The sequence below is a fragment of the Lynx rufus genome, unplaced genomic scaffold, assembly GCF_022079265.1.
Source record: "Lynx rufus isolate CCGP_SWC_20201006 ecotype Redwood Valley unplaced genomic scaffold, mLynRuf1.p SCAF_7, whole genome shotgun sequence".
Classification (NCBI taxonomy): Eukaryota; Metazoa; Chordata; class Mammalia; order Carnivora; family Felidae; genus Lynx; species Lynx rufus.
Window position 1 is genome coordinate 40,417,811 of NW_025814889.1, and position 23,515 is coordinate 40,441,325.

General features: G+C 47.6%; 1 protein-coding gene across 1 annotated transcript; it reads left to right on the plus strand.

Moving 5' to 3' along the window:
* Positions 1-684: 684 nt before the first annotated feature.
* Positions 685-1,529, plus strand: NTF3 (neurotrophin 3). Its single transcript, XM_047067292.1, has 2 exons — positions 685-702; positions 735-1,529. Exons 1-2 carry the CDS (start codon positions 685-687, stop codon positions 1,527-1,529), a joined length of 813 nt encoding a protein of 270 aa, XP_046923248.1.
* The last annotated feature ends 21,986 nt before the right edge of the window (positions 1,530-23,515 follow it).

A 23,515-nucleotide genomic window follows, 5' to 3' on the forward strand; every position in this document is an offset into this window, starting at 1 on the left:
CAGAACGTGAATGGGGGAGGAGCAGAGAGAGAGGGAGACATAGAATCCAAAGCAGGCTTCAGGCTCCAAGCTGTCAGCACAGAGCCCGATGCGGGGCTTGAACCCACGAATGGTGAGACTATGACCTGAGCTGAAGTCAGACACTCAACCAACTGAGCCACCCAGGCACCCCTCAAGTGATGTTTAAAGAAGTAGCAGGATGTCGTCCACACAGAAGAGACGGCTGCAGATAGAGCACACATCAAACGCAGATGCCGTCGGGGATTTCTGAGAGCAGAGACAGAAGTCCAAAGTGCTCACCTCATCCTCCCTCTGCCTTTGAGGCTCCTAGGAACATGGGTCCTGGGGAGAGCCCTGACTGTTGTGTACTGTAGATCTCACCACTCATGTATTTGGTTTAAAAAAAGTTATTTTGCCCTCTCTGTCTCTCACCTGCACAACACACACACACACACACACACACACACACACACTTCTTTCCCTATCACACAGCCACAATGCTGGAGGGAAGATTTGAGAGGTCTAAGAGAAAAAGGTACTTTAAAGATTCAGAGGACTCCTATTGAGACGGTATTTCCCAAGGAGAGAAATTGACAGCCCTGGTCCCTGACATCAGAGAGGACTCTGGAAGGTGACACCCTGCTCTTGCTTGCTCTCTCACAGGGTTACTCAACCCAGAATGACATGGATTCAGCTGCCACAGCCTGCTACTAATACCTGCGTTTCCTTTTCAGATCTTACAGGTGAACAAGGTGATGTCCATCTTGTTTTATGTGATATTTCTCGCGTATCTCCGTGGCATCCAAGGTAACAACATGGATCAAAGGAGTTTGCCTGAAGACTCACTAAATTCCCTGATTATTAAGCTGATCCAGGCAGATATTTTGAAAAACAAGCTCTCCAAGCAGATGGTGGACGTTAAGGAAAACTACCAGAGCACCCTGCCCAAAGCAGAAGCCCCCCGAAAGCCGGAGCAGGGAGAGCCCGCCAAGTCGGAGTTCCAGCCAGTGACTGCAATGGACACAGAACTCCTGCGGCAACAGAGACGCTACAGCTCGCCCCGGGTCCTGCTGAGTGACAGCACCCCCTTGGAGCCCCCTCCCTTGTATCTCATGGAGGATTACGTGGGCAACCCCGTGGCGGCCAACAGAACGTCGCGGAGGAAGAGGTACGCAGAGCACAAGAGTCACCGAGGTGAGTACTCGGTATGCGACAGCGAGAGCCTGTGGGTAACCGACAAGTCCTCGGCCATCGACATTCGGGGACACCAGGTCACGGTGCTGGGGGAGATCAAAACCGGCAACTCTCCCGTCAAACAATATTTTTATGAGACGAGATGTAAAGAAGCCAGGCCTGTCAAAAACGGTTGCAGGGGGATTGACGATAAACACTGGAACTCTCAGTGCAAAACGTCCCAAACCTACGTCCGCGCACTGACGTCAGAAAACAATAAACTTGTAGGCTGGCGATGGATACGGATAGACACCTCCTGTGTGTGTGCCTTGTCGAGAAAAATTGGAAGAACATAAATTGGCATCTCTCCCCATATATAAATTATTACTTTAAATTATATGATATGCATGTAGCATATAAATGTTTATATTGTTTTTATATATTATAAGTTGACCTTTATTTATTAAACTTCAGCAACCCTACAGTATATAAGCTTTTTTCTCAATAAAATCAGTGTGCTTGCCTTCCCTCAGGCCTCTCCCATCTGTTAAACCTTATTTTGTGACCCGGCTCTCAGGAGCCGTTCTGCCCCTCTGTAAAATCTGTGTACACCAGTATTCTGCATTCAGTATTGTCAAGGCCATGACTGTCGTTTTAGTAAACTTGTTAAAATCAGATGCTGTCAGAGTTGTGTGTAGACGCAGTGATGTCCCCCCTTCTGGTATACTTCATGTTTGATTAGTTCATTAAATGCACTGTTACCACGTCCGTTGAAATGATACCCGGTAGCTTTGAGCTCCACACTTCTGGCCAGCAAGTTCACCATCAAGGACTTGCTCTCTCCTTTCTCTGCTGTCACTTTTGCCAATTAAAATCATGATCTGCTCCAACATTACGGCCCCGGAACAATAATAACAAACCTGGCAATTTTAGTTTTGGAAGTTTCTTTTCAGCACATTTGTTGTTTTGGGGTTTGGGGTTAAGGGTTGGATTCTTTTTTGGTTTTTGGCTTTGCCTTTTGTTTTGCTTTCTGTAAGTGGTTTTCATCCTTTTAGGCATATAGGAAAAAATGTTTTAACTGTTTGTAACAGAATAATTGTACGGTTACCCAAAAGCAAGCTGAAGTGGATCATGGATAATCTACACACGGCAGCAAACTTCCTTCCTCATCAGAGATCCTCTGAGCACATGGCCTCCCCACTCCTATCGGGGCCCCTCCCAGATCTGCATGAGGAATTAGAAGATGGTTGCACTTTGGAGTCAGACCTGGGTTCAAATCTTAGGTCCTCACTTCCTTGTGACTGGGGGCAAGGCTTTGAAGCCTCTTCGAGCCTCTGTTTCCTAGGGTCAGAAGGTCCCCACATAGGGATTCTTGCCAACTCACAGGGCTATCATGAAGAGTCAGCTAAGTAACTACTATAGCCTAGACTTCCTAGCATAGGGTAGGCATTCGACATAGTTCCATCTTCCTTCCCTTCCTCTTCTTTCTTAGCTCTTGTATCCCTCTGTAACATTTTTTGGTGGATTCATCATTCTGAGATGGAAGGAAGGTGCTACTGAGTCCCAAAGAGATTGCCATGGTGATAGCCACACCAGTTCGCAAAGGCAAGCCTAAGGAGTTCCCCCAGGTCGTTCTCCCAAGCCCTTCCCCACTGGGAAGCAGACCTTCCCCCTGGTGCTAGAGCCCAAGGACTCTCATCTCCCATCTTGTCTGAGGCACAAATACCCACTCTCCTGCTCTGGAGCCCAGTCCTGTGCCTTTCCTCCATTGCCCTGCCTTCAGGGCCTGCGTGTACTCTGTCTAGAGCAGCCCAGGCCCCAAGATTTCTCTAACACATGCCTAATAAAATATATGTTCTTTATGTGGCATGAGCCTCTTGAAACAGATTCAACAAATTGCAGTGGCTTCGGTTAAGAGCATCATTATACTACACTTGATTCTGGATGCCTAAAATATGAAGGCAGGACATGAGGAATTTGCCTTGTGCCCACCTTCTGCTAAGCACTTGCAAACACTGCCACCCTTCATTGTCACAAGCCCTTTGAGGTAGGCATTACAACCTCAAGTTTACAGATGAGGACACTGAGACTTGAGGGTTTAACTTGCCCACAGTCATTGAGCAGGCAGGTGGCAGAGTGAAGAGGTAAATCCAAGCTTGAATGAGGACACAGTCTTGTTTCCTCTTCTCTAAGCCTCCTTGGCCCCTGCCTTCTGTGCAACACTTTGCATTTCAGAATGAACATTACAGCCCTAGGGAAAAGGAGAGCTTAGTTGCCTGCGTGGAAACCTTTTGTAGCTCCTGCTTCATGAGGAAGAACACAACCGACCAGTTGAGAGTAGTGGCTGTCTTATGATTGAGCCAAGCCCAGTTCTCAGGCTGGAACTAATGGTCCTTTTCTAGAACTGCTATTCCAAGTCGGTGTAGAACCTGTCTAGAGGGCCTGGCCACCTGGGGAGATGGGCTTGGGTGACAGAGACCCCAGTCTGGGAAAGCACCATCCCTAAACAATAGATCCCTAGCGGAAGGAGTTTGCCTGCACGTCGAGAGCAAGTCTGAAGCAGTGTGCTTCTGGGCTAAGGGCAGCTCTGGCGAGAGAGTGAGCCTGAGGATGAGATGAAAACCTTCCAGAAAGGACTCCAGCCTTCAGGCCATTGGAACGGCTCTGCCTCCCGTGTGCTGGGTGGCAGAGTAATGAAGCATTACCTGGTTCCAGTAACTTTTTTGGCACAAGAGGGCATTCAAGTGCTGCCAAAGTCAACATGTTGGGCTTGTGGGCCCAGGGTGGAGCCTTCCTCAGGGTTCCCAGGAGGCACGTCTCTATCCAGCGTCAATACTTGCCATTGAGATAGCTCCAAAGTTAAACTCATCGCTGTGATTGAGGACACTTGGCGGGCTGGTGTCTGGCTCCAGGAAAACTCTACACTCACCTTCATCTTCCCTTATTGCCTGGTTTCCTATTGGAGCTTCATGACACAAGGTGTGATTCAGTGTGACAAACTTCACTGAATAGGAGGAAACAGGCTCTGGCTGAGCTTTGTTGCCAGCATCTACATGTCCATGGATAGCTCACCTGTCCTGATGGGGCCTTTCAGCATCATGAGATTCTCCTGCACAGAGAGCTGTGACCAGACTGGACACTCCTCACTTTCTTAATGATGGCAACGGTGAGAAGCTCTGTTGGCCATTGGTGGGGGCTTCTCTCTGCCCTCTCATAAGTCTACAGGCTGCCTCCATCTACAGGCTGTGTGAACTTGAGCATGTTGCTTAACCTCTCTGAACCGTTGTTTCTTGGTCTATAAAATGAGGATAGAGCCTACATCATAAGATTGTTTCACAATGTAATCAAATCATCCAGTTCTTGGCTTGTAAGTCCCTCTGAGTGTTAGAGATGATGACAATGATGATGATTAGCTATTGGGGGATTTGCAGGAGTCCTCATTCTGGAATTCTGGTAGGAATTTCTAAACTTCACAGTGGAGGATTGACCCTGATTAAAGTATGTTGATTAATCACCAACTCCCAGGAGGCAGTCTTCAGGGTAACATTTACCTAGTTCCCCTGGCCCAGTCTTCCTAACTGGACTTGAATCCTCAGTTGACAAACCAAGAAAGGTATTCCTAACCCTCCTCAGTGGAACTACTAGCAACGATGTGCTTTTCCGATGTGCACGAGTGTGTATTTTGTTCCTTCTCGCAAATTCTTGAGATGGCCTTGTTCTTGCTACATCTCCTTTACACTTGTACCCAATGAGGGTTGGCATTTTTGAGGATTTCTTTGTTGTTCCCTTCCCCCTATATGTGTTCATGTGTGCTTTTTAGTTTATTTAGTCAATGTAAAAACGCTCCACTGAGGCTTGGAGGAACCATCTGCATTTATTTTATCACCTTTGAACATGTGTTCAGAAATGAAATCTGTGTAGTCAGTTTATGGCTACCTAGAGATTTGTTTGGCTTCACCAGGAAGACGCGTCCCCCAGACTTCAAGCTCTGACGGCCCTGGGTGTGCAAATCCAATGCCGGGTCCTCGATTAGGCTTGGCTTTGCCTCCCAGAACTCCAGCTCTGCTCAACCCCAGGGAGGGTGCTCTGAAGCCTGGAGAATAGCCAATAGCCTACAGCGGTCCCTCCTTCCACTCTAACCCCACCCGTGCCTCCGCCCCCAGACACTGTCCTCAACCCTGGCCCAAGGTCCTTGAATGTGCTCGGGGTTCCACAAACCCAGGACAAGCCACAGCCACTGCAGGCTGGAATCAGAAAGGTCCCTCAACTGGGACCTTCTTCAGACTAACCCCCAAATCTAAGGAGACCCAGACTCCTTACACATACCTTCTCAAGTTACACCGGGTGAGTGGATGTCTCAAAAGGCACACATGTTCACAACAAGCTGCAATGCAGGCACCTCAGTGTTGACTGGAACCCCTGGGTCTTTGGTTCCAGATGGAGGCTGGCCCAGCTGAGAAGAGCAGAACCACCGAGCAGGTCAGAAGTACTCTGTGGGGCAGTGGATTTGTTTCCTTCAGCCCTGGCCTATATTTGGCTACAGTATACAGAAGGCCAATGAAACAAGCACAGACATGCCTGTGGTGGGAGCCAGGGGTGCAGACAAGCAAGGAAGTAGAAGGCAAAGAGATATCAGAAGCCTTTTCTAGAAGCTGGCTATCACTGAGGAGTTTGGCAGAGTTGTTACAGAGTTCAGTTAATGACATTGCCTGTCAATAATAGAGGTCTCTGTGGCAAGAAAGCATAAAAGTTTACTGGGAAATTGTGAAATATAGCCTAAAGAGTTAGATGGTTTTTCACAAGGAGATGCATGGAGGTGGATGGGCGTGTGTGCATGCATGCATTTGCATGTGTGTGTGTGTGTGTGTGCGTATGTGTAGCTGCTTTGATATCCTAACCACTGATGTATTGCATTTTTTTAAGGGAAGGTAATGCTGGAAAAGAATGCCCTGGAACACAAGTTTAACCTTTAGGAGACTGAGCTGGTAGCCAGCTGGGGAGCATATGGAAAATGAACATTCTTGGGGCTAGAAAACAGGCTGATCAGGGTTGAGGATTTACAGACAGAAAAGGCATCAGGCATCCTCCACAGCCAAAACAGAAGGATCTGGAATCGTGGGCTTTCTGATTTGGTAGGAAAACACTGGAAGCTGGTACTGGACTTAGTGGGTGGAGGATAAGGACCAAAGAATAAATAATAGTAATGGTGATCATTTACTGGCTGATCTTTCTGTGTAAGGCACCGTGTGCACCTGGGAGTTTTAACTCTTTTGTGCAGTTGAGAACACTGGTTAAAAAAAGTTATCACTTGCCCAAGGCTGAATAGCTAGTAAGGAAAATGACCCAGATAGGCACCCCGGAGGTCTGTGTAGTTTGGAGGCACAAGGCTTTTAACTGAGTAACACAGTAATGGAGAAGATGCTGAGTGCTTCAGGGGACCCTGATGGCTCAATCGCAATGAGGTGGGGGGCGTGAGGAGGATGGCATGTGCTTGGCACACAGGGGAGATTGAAGGGCTAAAGTACAGCAGAGATCCCCAACAATCGCTCCACCTGAAGGAGCTGTCAGACTCCTGCAGCAGCTCTCAGCAGCAGAGAATTTCAGTAGATTGGGGAACATGAGTGGCCCTCCTACCCCACACTTTCCCTCCCCCATCCAGCCGCTTAACAATCAACTGTGCTAGGGAGAAGGTGGTTGCGGCTTCCCCGTGAAGTATAAAGATCAGCATTGCTGTATTATTTCTCTGGGGACAGGAATTTCAAATTCAGTTAGAAACTCTCATCCTCCCTTCCAAGGCAAAATTCTTTTGTTCATTCAGTCTTTTTCTTTTTAATTTGTGGAATTTCTATGAGATGTCGTGCACCCTGTCCAACCATATGGACTCAGCACAAGAGATGTCATCCTTCCCAGAAGAGCAGTGAGTGGAAAGGATGGGACCTTAAGGCACAGCAGCATTGACTGGCCTTTATCATTTCCACATCTTTTCCATAGGCACCTCCTCTAATTATCTGATAGAAATCCATTCCCTATGTTGAAAGCCACATCCACAGATACATCTCTAACTAAATTGTCAACAAAAGGGCTACAAGAGCCCAGAAAATCGGCAACTAAGTGTAGCTTGGGACCATTGAGGAAGGCTTCACTGAGGAGGTGACCTCTGTGCTGGCTCTTAGGAATGAGTAGGAGTTTGACCAGGAATAATGAGAAGAAGGATATTCCAGACAGAAGAATAGCCTACAAAAGTATGTGATGGTGAAGGGGTCTGACCTACATAGAGAAAAGTAAATAACTTGGGGTAACAAGAATCTTCAGGACTATAGGAAGTTGGAAGGAGAAGCTAGGACCAAATAACTCAAAGCCATGTGTGAAAGGCTATGAAATTTGTATTTGATTACTTGGGTACCCCCAACTTTAGCCCCAGAATAACCACCAAGAAGTCTTCTTAGAACTGACTGCTAGGTCCTGTCACCTGAGTTTCTGATTCCTTAGCTCTGGGGTGGAGCCTGAGAATTTGCATTTCTAACAAGTTTCCAAGTGATGGTGCTGCACACTTTGAGAATCACTGATTTGCTAAGCAATGAGGAGTCAATAAGGGCTTTTTCGGCTTTTTTTTTTTTTTCAAGAAGATGATTTGGTGGCAATATAACTGACAGACTGTAGATAGGTTGAGAGAGTGATAGCTGGAAGATCAGCAAATAAATAACCCAGGCTAAGGAGAAGGCAGTAGGACTGGGGAGAAACATCAGGTTGGAGAAGCATTTTTGAAATGCCATCTGTAAGATTTGGTAACCTACGGATGTGGAAGGTGAGAGAGGAAGGTGTTAATGAAGATGACCACAATGTTCTCAAGGCATTGTGGTTCTAAATTCAAGAGGACAGCAAGATGTGTGGGTTTGATGGCAGGAATGATAGACAGTGAGTTTGAGGGGGCCATGGGACATCAAGATCGAGAAAGCCAACAGACAGTTGATTTTCAAGATAGCCTTATGCTTGGGGTTATAAAAGAACAATTCTTACTTATTGAGAAATAATCCAGCATAGATGAGCCATTTGTAAATGGGTCTAGTCAAAGCTCTGTGGATGGGTTGAAGCGCATCAGCAAATCAGGGTGTGGAATCTGGATTCTTCTGGGGATCTATAGTCAGGGCTCCATTGCATGTGTTCTATTCCACCTGCCTTCTTTATCAATTTGAAAGCTGGACAGACATATTGGATATGACTGAGGAGAAGCAAATGAACATGCTGAGGCCCAGGGCTGTGTCACTCCCTGGAGATGTGTCTTGGCAACCAGCTTGAGGATACTACCATCACAGACAATTCAGGGTACGTTTTAAAGGGAGAAGTCCGATCTTGGGAAGCTGAAATCTAAAGGTTCTGTCAAAAGAGGACTTATTGTGGTTTTATTTTCTGGGCCAGGACCTCTAGCAATTGTTAACATGCCTCCTTGAAAGCCTCTTGGTCAATCAGGAAAATAAAAGATTTCTCTCACTATTAGGAAAATCCTGGAAGGAGCCAAACACCCTCTGCTCTGGAGGTGCAGACATGTCATTCCTTCTGCCTTGAATGCTCTTCTTTTGTTCTCCCCTCCCTCGGTCTGATTCACTCTTGCTCAGTCTTCAGATCTCAGTTTGTAAATTCCTTTTCCCTGTGGGACCTTTCCTGAAATCCTCTCCTGAGTTCATCACCCAGCCCTCCCCACCGTTTTATGTTCCCATAGCACCCAGAATTTTATCCCCTACCACATAGCACAACCAAAATGAGCTACATAGTTATTTATGTGATCACTTGTTGGATATGTTGCCCATTTGGCTGTAATCTCTGTAGGTAGATACCAAACTGGTTTTACAGCCTATCCCAAACACTGGGCACTATGCTCTCAGTAGGCATTCAATCAATATTTATAGTACAAACGAATAAAGGAGTCCCCTTCATAAACTGGGATCACAACAGGAAGAAGGATTTCAGTCAAACCTAAGGGAGAGTGGATTAGTATGGATGATGGTATTGCTCTTCAGTCATTTAGATGTTGATGAAGAGTTAGGAAAATATGTTTGGGAGGCAAAAGTTCTAAATTTATTAATATCCAATATTCTGCAATCATAATGTCTTTTTCAGTCCTAAGCTTTGAGACTCCACTATTCCACTGGTGGAAATGTTGGGATGAGAACCCGAGTTGGAAGAAAACAACTTTTAAATATAAATTAAGGGAAGCAAAACACAAGGGCATGAACCAGGGCTATGTTTACACTTCTTAAATTTTTTTTTTCGTTTTATTTTAGAGAGGGAGAGAGAGCATAAGCAGGGGAGAGGGAGAGAGGGAAGGAGAGAGAGAAAATTTCAAGCAGGCTCCGTGCTCAGCGAGGAACCCAATGTAGGGCTCGGTCCCATGACCCCAGGATCATGACCTAAGCCAAAATCAAGAGTTGGAAGGAAGTTCAACTGAATGAGCCACCCAGGCACCCCAACACTTTTTAAATAAAGCACAATCAGGTACCGGCTGAGCAGTCATTCAACCATTCAAGCACACATCCAGTCAACAGGTTTTCATAAAAACCTACCAACATGCCAGCTCTCCTCCTGGGCATTGATTAGTATAATGACAAACAGGCAGATGACGCCCATACCTTAGTGGAGCTTCCTTGTCTGGAGGGTGTGACAGAGAAAAAAGAAAAAGGAATAAGCAAATATGTATATAAAATTGTTCCAGGCAGTGGTAACTGCTAAGAAGAAACACAAAACAGGCAAAGGATAGGAATGAACAGGGAGCAGGTGGGGCAGGGGGATGGTGGTCTCACACGCCATGCATTGTCATGATTAAAAAAGGCTTGCTGCTTGAACTTCAAGCCTCAAACATTGGTATACCTCAGGGAAGCCAAGCACATTTCCTAGATCCAAGCAATTAGTGGCCCTAATTGAAGCAGAGAATCTGTAACCAAAAGTCAAAAGTCAGGCTTTGGCAATAGAAGTGCAAACAGGGCCCAATGAATGAATCATCTCTGGGCAAAGCTTTTTATCAGAGACCTTAGGCACCCCATTCTCCTGTTTGCATAGTGTTGCTTTTCGCCAGAGGGTCTTCTTCAGCCTCCACTCGCTCTGAGGGACTTTTCACCCTGTCAAACCTGTTCCATTCCAGGGAAACAAGACTCAGTCACTCCCTCCTGCCGCCAGGGAGGGCCCTCTGGTCCCCTTCCAGATGCTGAAAGTCCTGGGGTGGGGGACGCAGGGGGTGGGCAAGGCCACTCCCTCTGAACTTCTGTGCCTCTGGCTCCTGCTAGCAGGTCCCCAACCAGGGTGGGGGGAGAGGTTTGCCCCACCCAAGGCTAGGTTTCTGGCTCTGGTACCCCAAGGGGGCTTTCTTTTCGTTTAAGTCATATTTCAAGACATCATCCCCATCACAGTGACTTTTCTTGAGACTGTGGTTGAGTCCTTTGTATTCTGCAACCCTCAGTTTTCCTTTCCTGAAAAGTGGGTATAAAAACATTCCTCATTCAATTATAAAATATCGTGGATGCTATGCCAGCCTACCTTAAAAATGAGTGGCTGGGGTAAGGATTTGAGTTTGCAAGAAGGAGAGGCAAGTGGGGAGGCCTCTGAGAAGCTCCAGAAGGGCCATTAGCACTACTTCCCTCCCCACCCTACTATGTCAGCTGGGCTCCAGAGAGGTTAGACAACCCGGCTAAGGTCACACAGCCAATATGCAGGGCAGAGCTAAAATGAGAACTAGATCTTCTGTCATCTTGTCCAGAAAACCCTCCACACTGCCTCAATAGGCTTCTTCTTGACCAAGCTGCAGGAGTGACGGATAGGAGCAGTCTAAAAGCTTCTACTGGACCAGCAGAAAAGCATTTGCAAGATGTCATCCCAGCATCTGCCCTGCCAGCAGATGTTTCTGCTGTTTCCAGGAACTTCTCAGAGACCAGATTCTTCCACATGGAATCTTCCATCCATGGCTATCAGACCCTCCAGAGACTGCCCCTCAGATCTGTGGTGAGATGTGGGGACCCAAGTCTAGCCAACCTACGCTTGACCCCTGATCTCTCCACTCATAACCATGTGATCTTGGGCAAGTTCCCTGATTTCATTCAGTCTCAAGTTTCCTATAAAATGGAAACAGTGTAGGACCTGCCTCTTGGAAGAGAGTAAAGATGTCTGTGGCTGGAGCAGGCAGTGTGGATCAGCGGATGGCGGTAGACTGGAGCAGGGAGGCTGGGGGCCTTCCCGGATCTTCTCCGAGTGTTGGAGTAGAAGGAATTCCTGAGGACCCCAGAGGAAAGGTGGTGGGAGCTCCCTCGGGGGAACCTGGGGCAGCAGTTATTTCTAACTGGTGCAGAAGTCATTTGGTATTTTAACACCTGCCCCGCTGTATCGACACCTTCCAGCCTCACATCCACTCTGCCTCCCCCACTGGGAAGTTGTCAGGATGGAAGGCAAACATGGGAGGCACATGGCAGCACGCTTGGCGTCCAGGATGCTCTCAGGAACACAGGCTTTCTCCCCCTGAGACCCAGGACCTGCACCTGCAGTTCCACAGATTGGGGATCCAGCCGGCCGCACCGCACAGAGGCACGTGTGAGGAGGAGGCATCCTTCTGAGGATGGCACTCACTTCTGAGGAGGCATCTCTTTTTCTTGCCCAAATCCTTCAGGCTGCAGCTCAAGCCAATTCCAGTGCTTGTGACTTTTTTAGTCCAGACCAGATCTGAAAGCTTTCTGAAGTCCTTGTAAAAAACACAAACCATATATATATATATATATATATATGGCTCCAAAAGCCCAGTACCAACTGGATGAGAAGGAGGTCATAAAGCAGAGGATTCCCCATTTCTCCCAATTTCTTTTGCAACATCTACCTTTTCTCCTCCTTGTGGTCTAGCAGACAGTAGCTCCACCAGGGCTCAGGTCTGACCCTGCTTCTGGTGAGACATCACCCTGTCCTGGTCCTTTCTGCTTAGCAAGAGGCAGGAGAAACACACACAGGTGAGAGCTCATGCGCCCATCAGGAGCTACAGATGTGAACCCTCCTACACTGGTCCCACCACAGGAACTCAGATGAGGCAAGGGTCTCTTGGCCGCATCCATGCTCTCTTCTCTCAGGACCGGCTCTGTGTCAGGAACCCGCCTGAGACTGCAGCACTCCTCTGGAGAGAGAGGCACAGATAGCAATGTGATCAATGTTTTGGTAGTCCATGGCAGACTGTGATTAGGCAAAGATAAGAGGCTCTTTGCCTCAAGCCAACCAATAGCTTTGTGTTGTTGGAACATAGTGAGGACAGCAAGGGTCCCATCATGGAGGCCAATTGTGCCATGCTAAGGAACTCGAACTTAGTCCTACAGAAGAGGGGGAGTCTGTGTCTGTGGGAGCGAAGCAGAAGAATGGCCTTCAGTAGACAGGTTAAGAGGGGTCCAAGGGTCTCATTGGTCGAGAAGGGCCCTGAGCTTCATCTTTCTACCCTCTGGTGCTCTGGACCACCTGAACCAGCTGTTTCACTGTATCCGTGCACACTCAGGCCTGCCTGGAGTGGGAGGAGCACATGTGGCCAGCCAGGTGGTAGCCCCAGTGTACATTACAGGATGGGCTATTATTACATCCTCTCTGGAGGAAAGACATGCTCAAAGTCAGGTTGAAGGGAAAGCCCCGGAGGGATCCTGGTGGGTTGAAAGCCAGGTTTGGAGAAAGGGGACGCAAGACTCAGCATATGGCAGGGCCACCGCATCACTCACGCCGTCATCTGGCTCTGCACCATCACTCGGCATCCCGCGTGCATTCTCTGGTCCCCTTGTCCTGGTGGGAGGACCAGCTCTGGTTACTGCCCTTTGTGGTCTCCTGCAGCTGGAAGTCCAGATGCTGGGTCTCAGTCCCGGGACGATTACGCTGTCCACATTGCTTCCTCTCCCTCTTATCCTGTCATGCTTCCTCCTGAACTTTTGACATGAACCCTGCTTCGTGTCAACCTGACAGCCCAGTGGAGCCAGCCTCCTCTGCCTCTGCAACCCACGGGCATGTTCCAGGCAGGCAAGCCACACTTCCCTTCTCAGCCTGCGGGTGGCAAGGCTATGATTCTTTAGAAGGGTAGGAAGACAGACAGCACAGCTCTGGTGGCCCTCAGAGCACAAGGCTCCTGGCTGCCCCATGGATTTCTTTGCATTGTGTATCCTGTGCTGCTGATCAAAAGAGGTAAGGTCTTACCGTGTCCAGCAGGAGCCCCGCGGCAGGGCCGGCTTTCCTCTCAGCTTTCAAAGTTGCTGAACGAGAGTATTCCCAGACATGAATTTTCATCAATTGTCACTTGCATCAGGTCTCACCCAAATGCTTCCAGGAGCTCCCCATTGCTAGAATCCAAGCTTCCTGGCTGGGCACTTGGGGTCACTGACAGTGCAGCCCAACCTCTTTTCTGGCTCTTTCTTTCTCTCACGGACACTGGGATCAGCCCTGCTGATTGTCTCCCTGTTTCTCAGACCTGCGGTGCACATGCCCAACGCGGATCTTTCCCTGACATACAATGGTCCCCCCTCTCCACCCGCCCCGCTGCTCTGACTTGAAAGTGATGCCTGGAAGAGGAGACGTGACACAGGTGTGAAGTATGGACTCTTGAATGTATGACTTTCTGCCTGAGACAGATGAGGATGCTGCACCCCAGGGAGGGTCAGTACCTCGCCCGCAGTCACAGTACGTGCAGGAGAGTGCTGGCACTTAGTCCTGCACCCTCCAACTCCAGAGCACAAGCCTCAGAATGCTCCCCATACAAAACTCATGTCCTCCAACTCATGAGGAGGGAGAGAGTTTTGGATTGCATACACAGCGCTCCCACATGTCTTGCACGCACCGGACCCCTTCTGGATGTGGGGGACGCACTTTTTCTGAAGGGAAAACACTAGCCAGTATCAGGACAACTTGGCCATTGCCAGAAGCTGCTGCCATTTCCCTCCTCGGGACTGGGGACAGAATGTGCAGAGCCCGATGCAAAAGGCTTAATGAGAAACAAATCTTATTCATAAATGAGAAACAAATCTTAACCCTTAGCACAGAGCCCTTCTATAGGCAGGGCCCTGGGTGACTGCCTGTGTGGAACCCTGTGAAGCCTGCAGGCTCCTGGTCTGGACTCCAGAGCACTGGGTGCTTCTCTCCCAGCACTCATCACCACTGGGGGCTGGGTAAGCAGGGCCCGTGGCTGTCCTTGCTGGAGCCCCAGTGTGAGCAGTGCCCACACATAGTAGGTCCTCAATAAACATTACTGAATTGAAAAGACTTCTTGTGTGCAAGGGGTTATAAACTTCACAACAGGTGATTCTAAAAACAAAAGTGATACCCATATGTCCAGATCTCCTGGTTCTTGAAACTAGAGAAAATATATGAACCTCTTTCTTTTCTTTTTTTAAAGTTCATTTATTTTTGAGAGTGAGAGAGACAGAGAGCAAGTGGAGGAGGAGCAGAGAGAGAGGGAGACGCAGAATGCAGGCTCCGAACTGTCAGCATAGAGCCCAATGTGGGGCACCAACTCACAAACCGTGAGATCATGACCTGAGCTAAAGTCGCACGCTCAACCGTGTCACCCAGGTGCCCCTGAAACCCTCTTTAAAAACAACAAAAGGCTGAGTAAAGGGACACCTGAGTGGCTCAGTCAGTTAAGCATCCGACTTTGGCTCAGGTCATGATCTCAGGGCTCGTGAGTTTGAGCCCCACATTGGGCTCTACGCTGACAGCTCAGAGCCTGGAGTCTGCTTCTGATCCTGTGTCTTCCTCTCTCTCTCTGCCCCTCCCCAGTTCACGCTCTGTCTGTCTCGCTCTCAAAAATAAACTGAAAAAAAAAAAAGATTGAGTACCATAACAGATGTAATTATGCACACACCTCCCTCAGCCCCCAAAATCCAAAGTGTTAAAATCCTACCCCTAGTACCTCAGAATGTGATCATATTTGGAGGTAGGGTCTTTAAAGAGGTAATGAAGTTAAAACAGAGTCATTAGGGTGGGCTTGAATCCAATATGACTGGTGTCCTTATACGAAGAGGAGGTGAGGACACAGACACACATGGAAGGAAGACACACCATGTGAAGACACAGAGAGAAGACCGCCATCTACAAGCCAAGGGGAGAGACCTGGACCAGACCCTTCCCCCAAGGCCCTCAGAAGAAACCAGCCCTGTCCACCCTTGGTCTTGGACTTCTAGCCCCCAGACCTAGGAGGCAATATGTCCCATGGTGTAAGCCCCAGGCTGCATGTCTTTGCTACAGCAGCCCAAACAAACCAGCACAGGTTGTTAAAGAAGAAAAATAAATCACAACAAATTATGAATGCTAAAGGTTGATAGGTACCGCTAAACAATCAGAAAATATGAGAAGCCTAATACAAATAAACTCATTAATTGCCTATCAAACTTCTATGATACTTTCTTTCCCATATTTTTGGTCTGAGTATTCTTCACATCTGGTCAGAGTTTCATCGTGTCATTTTCTAGAGAGAGACTAGAAAGAGAACTTGGCCTCACTGGTAGCACGGGTGATCGCATTTTGCTTTTTAATAGCAATATTCAGGAAAGTCTCCTCCAGGCTCACAATTTCTCCTTGGTAATGTCATGTACCTTTTTAGAAGTATCATCAAATTTTGGAAAACCCCTATTAGGTTTCTTTCACATATCAGCTGAAAAATGTCCATTTTTTAAAATACAGTGATTGATCTTACCTGCTCTCTGAATTACCAACATTCATTAACCAGTCTATCATCCCATTGTGGGGTTACGTTATCTTTGTTAATGATGGTAGTTTTTGTTGAATCAGCATAAGAAAAGAAATCTCTCTCCCATGTGAGCATATAATTCATTCCTTTCCTATAACTGGATTATGTAATAACCCAAGACCCGCTTATTACTCCTAACAGAAATCTATCATTTCTATTGGAAATTTGTCTTTCTCTTCATGAATTAATACTTTAATGTGATCTGAGGGATTTTGGTGGGGGGGGAGGGGTTTACAATTTGTTTCTTGATATCAGAATAACCATACTCACTTCCATCAGATTTTAAGAACTATGTCACATATGAAGGCATTACAAGGGCGCCTCCCAGTCTTTGGAAGGGGCTGGAGCAAGTGAGGGAAACTGAAGCTTCATTAGCTTCCTGGTAAATCAGCTCTGGTCAAGGTCAAAGGCTGGGGCTCATAAGAACTGAACCAACACACATCTCTGGCACACCCCACTCCCTAAGCCGGTCACTATCACTTGTCCCAGCCAGCAACAACGGTGTTCAGTCCCACAGTCCTAGGCTGCAGTGAATTTCTGTGAGATTAGGATGAATTTATGCACGTTTTCTGTGTTTGTGTGTAGACAAAGGGAAACAATTTCCTGAATCCAAAATGAAGGTGACTCTGAGGGCATTGTCTACTCTATTCATCTGGTCAACCAAAATTAGATTTTCTCTGGTTTCCCATGTAAGGGTATGCTGTTTGTCCTTTTCAGCAGGATGAAAGGGTTTGGTTTTGTTATCCATTCCACATGGAACCGCTGCATTCCCTCCGGAGGAGGGACTTGTCAGAGGTGGGTGAGAGGGGTCCCATTGGTCACCCAGCCTGTCCCTGGCTTTCGGGGTCCTCAAGGTAATTAGTGTGGTCTCTGGAGCCAGGCAGCTGTAACTCTGACACGAACTCCATCCTGTACTAGCTGTGCAACAGGGGCAAACTAACTCTTCTGATCCCTCCTTTCCTCACCTGTAAAATGGAGGGAAAGGTACCCAATAACACAGGATAGTTGTTACAGTGAAAAGTTACTGTTGCAGGTAAAGCGCTTAGCACAGGGCCGGGCACTTCACAAGTGCCCACTACAGGATAGCTAATGTTTTTATTAAGAGAGTGATGGGGAATGCCTGGCTCAGTTGGTTAAGCATCTGACTCTTGGTTTCGGCTCAGGTCATGATCTCACAGTTCGTGAGTTCACACTCTGCATTGGGCTCTGCACTACAGTGCGGAGCCTACTTGGGATTCTCCCTGTATCCCTCTCTCTCTCTCTGCCCGCCCCCCCTCTTAGAATAAACTTTAAAAATAAGGGTGTGATAGGGAGAATCAGGGAAAACTCATAGTGCGGACAGACCCTGTCCCTGCTCCAGGGGATCTACCCATTCCTCTCCCTTAGGCCCCATTGAAAACTGCATCCTCTGCCCTTCTGCCCTGGGGAACAGCCACACCTCTTGTCTCCCAGTCTCTATCAGGCCAGTGCGTGAGGTTATACGCCCCGAAAAGGCCAGATGACAAACACTGAGTATTCCAGACAGGCTGTATTCCCCAGCCCATCCCTGCTTGACAAGAGCTCACTGCAAAACCTGACCCATCAACCACTAGAAAGGCAGGCCCGCTGCTTCTTCCAAGAAGTCTTTCTGGCTTTTACTCTCTTTCGTTGAATTCTGGTCATAGCCTGTATCTGCTCTAACCCTGGGCCCAGTTTATTCAAGAGTTGTCCCTTGCTGTCATGTATAGTGTTTCTGAAACTGTGCATTAAAATCAAATATTCGCAAGCATGATCATAGACTTACATGGCCTAGGTGAGCATTTTCCCAAGGATCTAAAAGAGATTGTAACATCTTGATTACACCTCACCTTTTTTTGCAATATTTTGCAATATGCTACCCATATTTTGAACATATTTGCTAATTTGTTTCCTTTACAATGCTACATGCACAATAAAATATCAATATGAAAAAAAAAAAATGGTGTCTTAGGGACCAGACACCAGTCTAGGTATTTGGGACATATCTTTCATGGGTGGAGACAGATAATAAAAAGGGCACATAATAAATAAGTCAGTGTGTTAGATGGTGCTAAGTGTCACGGGGAGTGGGAGAGAGAAAGCAGAACAGAGTAAAAAGAGGTCCCAGAAGGCAGGGGAGGGTGGGCAGGAGGGTCCAGAAGCCTCATTGATATGCTGAGCTCTGAGCAAAGACTTGCAAGGCTGGTGAGGGAGAGCTCCCTGAGGAAGGTCAGGGGAGGAGCATTCTGGGTAGAAGGCCTACCATGGGACGCATCTGGCTTCCACTGGAACACAGTCCGTCGTCTTAATCGGGGTGAGCTCCTAAAGGTGGTTTCTTTGCTCTTCCTTGAACATGCCCTACTATGCCTCCCTTTGTCTCATCTGTTATGTTTGTGAGACCCACGTGTCCTTCCCCTAATCTCCCCGGCTCTATTTTTACAAAGCAGTAAGTTCAAAATTGAATTAAATATGTAAAATAACTGCACAAACTCTGACCCTGAGGCAGAGGGTGCGGTGGACCCTGAACTGCGGGCTGGCACGCTGCGCCCCCACGTGGAAGCTTGCGAGGTTTGGCCCCTAGGCGTGGAAGCTCCAGTCTGGCACTCGGAAGGAAGTCCCTGGGTTATCAGTGCACGGTGACCAAACGTGCATGCTGAGTACAAGAGAAATTTATGAAAGTCAAGGACTTCTTGCTGCATTAAAGAGAGGCAGGGCATAAACAGGGTGTGGGGGAGGGCTGCGCGATGCTGGTGGAATGTGGGCCACACCCACGCTCCTCTCAGAGCCAGGGAGGACTTTCCTGTCCTTGAACCAGAGAGCAGACAGTCTCCCTGAGGCAGCTGTGTGTGCGTGGGGCGGGGTGCTGGGGTTCTGGGAGGGGGTGTGGTGCCAAGGAGGGTGCCCTGCTGGATGGCCCACGATGCAAAAGTGCACTTTGTACTTCTTGGCAGAGGTCCTTGTGTTTACTGGATACGCATGGCTTTCTTCTCCACCAGCATGCTCAGGGCCAAGACCTTCTGGGGCACCCAGTCCGCAGTTCCCAGAGGCTTAAGGACAGGCTGTGGGACATGTGGACGTCTGGGCTGGTGAGCCTGGGAATCGGGGAGGGGGTGTCTGTGCAGGGAATCTGGCCCACCCCAGTCATAAATGCCATCCTCTTAGGGACACGCAGGAGTATTTTATTGTTTCATTGAAAACTGAGCCCCCAGTGCAGCTGTTCCTCCCAGGAATTCCAGGGGGCAGGGATGGTGCGGGAAGTGGGGAGAGGGCTCGCTTGTCAAATACATGAGATCTTGTTACTGGGGTTGGGGGAAATTGGATGCGGTTCCAGGGCTCAAATCTTTCTTGCCCCACACACCAGGGCGCTGGCTCCACTAAGGGCGATCAAGGCACAAGGGCCGTGTGTTTATTCCCCATCAGGCGAGCAAATGGTTTCTGAGCCAACTCTGACAGCCTGTTTTCAAATAGGAAAAGGGTTTTAAGAAAAAAAAAAAAAACCTCTTTGTTTAGAGAGCAAAACCTGGTCCCTGTTAGAGGTGACAGTTCAGGCTATGCTGCAGACAGGACCTTCCCCTGCCGGTTGGCTCACGGAAGGTCTTGCCCTAGCTGGTCTGTCTGCCTGGAATGCTCTTTCCTTGGATTTCCACTTGCCATCGCCTTCTTGTCTTTCAGATGGCAACTTTAAAGGTCACCTTTCCAAGGATACCTTCCCTGCGCTCCGTCTCTGTCCTGCCGTACCCCCTCCTGGCACCTGTCTCCACCTGGTATTCTTGTGCCCACGAGAATACAAGCACCTTGAGAACAGGGTCTGTCTCTTCTTTCTGCTGCGACATTAGCACCTGTAAGAACACCCAGCACATGGCAGACATTCAAGAAATATACTTTATTATGTGAAATAAGCATTTTGTTTCAATGAAGAGAGGGAGAGAATATAACACGGTAGAGCAGAGGAGAAGATAAGGAGAGGGACCTGAATCAGGAAAGAAAAATAATACTGATTTTTTTTTTCTTCAAAGGTCACCTGCTCCTTGAGATCAGATGCCCTTTTGGTTCCTGCCAGGCTGCTCAGAGGCACCGGATGTGTCCCGATGTCACCTTCACTTGATGGTGACATCAAGACCCCAGTTTTCTCTTCCTTTGTCAATCACATCCCTATCCTATAGGGTCCTGAAATCCTTTTCTCATTTCTAAAATGCTTTCCTGAAACCTAATGACTTTAACTTCCTCCCTTACTTTGGAATGGGTTGTCATTTCACATTACAAAAGCTAAAAAAAAAAAAAAAGGAAACAAAAACCCCACTTCCAGTCCCTCCAAACACACCTGGATTCTCCTGGAGCCAGTAGTAGTTGTGTGACCTTGATCAAATCACTTCCCTCTCTGGGCCTCAGTTTTCTCTTAAGGAAGGAGAAGTTAGAAAGTGGTGAGTTTCTGATGCCCATGCCCAGATAACATCCACAAAGAGGGCTGCTTCTTCAATGAAAGCCTCACTTCCTAGCATCTCAGCATCTCTGGGAATTATAGGAAGCAGAGGACATCCTTCCTGGTGCCCAGACCCCCTGCCTACTACCCCCTGCATCTGTCTTTCCTTTGGACACACAAAGCATCATGAGAACCCAATATATTTGACAAGAAACGAGAAGCAGAGTTGCCTCCCTGCAAAAATCGCCCCAGTTCTCCACACCCTACCCTGTATCCCACTCCTTTGCAATGCGAGTTCATATTTTTCTCATCTAGACGTGGTGCCTATGTTCCTTAAATCTGGACTGGCTTTGTGGCCGCTTTGGCCAAAATAATGCCCTAGAAGTATCAATCAGTAAATCTGGAGCATTTTCAAGAGGCTTTGCACAATTCCTTTCTCCTTCCTGGACTCCTGGAGCTGCCATGCTAGGCTAGCCTATTGGAGGGTGGGACACATGAATGACCCCATGCCACCACGAGAAGAACTGACTAGCCAAGCCCAGCAAACATCAGCCAAGATTAGCCAAGCCCGATTCTGATCAGCAGAATCATGCACCTGACCCACAGACTTGTGAGTGATGATAAATGGTCCTTGCACGGTGGCTGATAGATGATACACCGAGACTCATCCCCCACAGCATCCCAACTCTCCCTAGTGTTGCACCCTTGGCCATCCTTGCACGTGAGCTTCCCTTTCTGCCTCTGCAATGACCGCTTTATTTCTTAAAAATACAATTTCCCACCCCAGAGTTCAGCTTTATGTATAAAGGCATACAGACAACTGTCTACATGATGTAATTTTATTTTTCAAGGTCTTGGAAAAACTGAGTGGCATAGAGTATCAGCCACTTGGGCCAGCCATGGTATCTGAAGCTATGGTCTGAGGAATCCATCTCTTGAATTACCATAGAGATTTTGCACATCATGTAGATGAACACACAGCCCACTTCGGTCTCAGTGGCAGGAGCTCGCAGGTGAGGAGGGAATGAGATGCAGGGATTACTACTTCTGTGGTTGGAAAGGGCTCCTGTCAGGGCTGTAGATTTGGCTGGGTGTCCCAGTAAAGGCCTCCATAGGGTCACTGGAACTAAGCAGGCTGAAAAAGCAGGAGTGCTCACAGCTTTGCTGTGGATTGACCCTGTTTTGGTACAAGCATTCCATTTCCCTTCTGAGTTTAATTACCATTTGTTAGAAGTCTAACCTAAAGCAGGTAGACACTGGGCTAAGCCCAGGAGATGACAAAAATAAATAAAGCAGAGTCCTTGGCCTTAAGGAACTTGCTAGTTCATAATCAGAAAAGCCCTAGGAGTATATGCCAATATATCACTAGGTTCAGATTTAGTTCTTCCTTCTAAAAGTCTGGCGATAAAGCCAGATCAATGATCAGCAATTAGAAAGATCAATTAGTAGGACATTTGTATTACTTATGAGTTTAGAGTTCTTTAAATTATACTCAAACTGCATTTCTCTATGCATATGCTATTAATACTCAGAGGCAAACTCTTGATTTCCAGCCCTTTCCCAAAACCCATCTCCCACATCTTTACCCACCTCTGTAAGTGATTCCTCTGTTCATCTACTTGCTCAGGCCAAAAATAGAGGGGCATCATGTATAAACAAAGCAAAACCATATATATTTGTGTATAAAATCTACTATTCTTCCTTTTGCACTGTATCTTATCCACTGTAAGTGCCATAATTCTTGGCTCCTTGGTGGCTCAGTCAGTTAAGCATCTGACTCTTGATACCTGCTCAGGTTGTGATCTCATGGTGGTGAGATCGAACCTGGAGTCGGGCTCTGCACTGAGCATGGAGCCTGATTGGGATTCTCTCTCTGTCCCTCCCCTGCTCTCTCAGAGGAAATAAATAAATGTAAAAAAATAAAAATGAATAAATGCTATAACTCTACCCTCACAATGTACACCAAAGCCAGCCACTCCCCACTATCTCCACCACTACCACCCTGGTACAAGCCATCAACACCTGTCCCCTGGACTTCCGCACAAATCTAACTGGTCTTCCTTCCTACTTCCATCTTCCCTTACTCTTACATCCATCCTTACTTACTCTTGTAACCAGAGGGCCAAAAGATCCCATTCAAACAAAAGTCCAACTATGTTAGTTCTCAACTCAAAACCCCCAGTGACTTCCAACCACACTTACAATAAAATCCAAACTTCTCATCAGAGCCTACCAGTTCCCAGATGACCTGATCCTGACTACCTCTCTTACCACATCCCCCCATCACTCTCCCCCTAGAGCCGGCCCTGCTTTAGTCACTTGGGCAGTATTGCTTTTCCTTAAATCTGCCAAATATTCCTACCTCAGGGCCTTTGCACTACCTGTTCCCTCTGCCTGGGACCCTGCTGACCCAGCTTTCTTCATGGACTGTTTTTTATGGCATTTCCATCTCTACTCAATTTCTACCTCTTCAGAAAGAACTCCCTTGATCACCAGCACTAAAACCCACCATCCCCACTACCCATTCCTCTTCTGCAATGCCCTTCATTTGCTATCCCTTTGGACAGTGTTTACCACCATATTAATGTTGTATTTGTACTTGTTTATTTCCTGATTGGATGCTGAATGTGGGCCACCTGGCACAGCGGTCCCAACTGCCTTGCGTCTCTCCATATCCCAGCACCATGAATAGTACCTTGTCCTTCCTAACTGCACAATAGGCATTTATGGAATGGATGCCCATGGGTTCACATTCATTCTTTTAATCTTTCTAGATGTTTTGATTTGTAAAATAATCATTAACTGAATGGGCAAGTCTCCAGCATAACTCAAACATTACTCTTGGAATTCAGAAGGTGTGAATTAAATCCCATTGCCTCTCTGTTTTTCTTTCTTCAAATCATGCCTTCCTCCCTCCATTCCTAAGAGACACTGTCATTACTTCCATTTTACCAAGGAGGTAAGTCAGCCTCAGTCTTTGCTTCCTCAATAGGGCGAGCCTCTAGAAGACAAATTCTGTCCCAAAATTGTGGCCAGAGAAAGTCACTCTGGGACTCCCTTCTAAGGCACCACTTTGTGTCCTCAACACCTGCAACACGGGAAGGGCCCCTTGCCCAGGAGCCGCCTCTGTCCAGCTATCCCCGCCCCTCATAGGGCGGGCTGAGACTTGCTTTTGTCTGGGAACAAGCACCAGG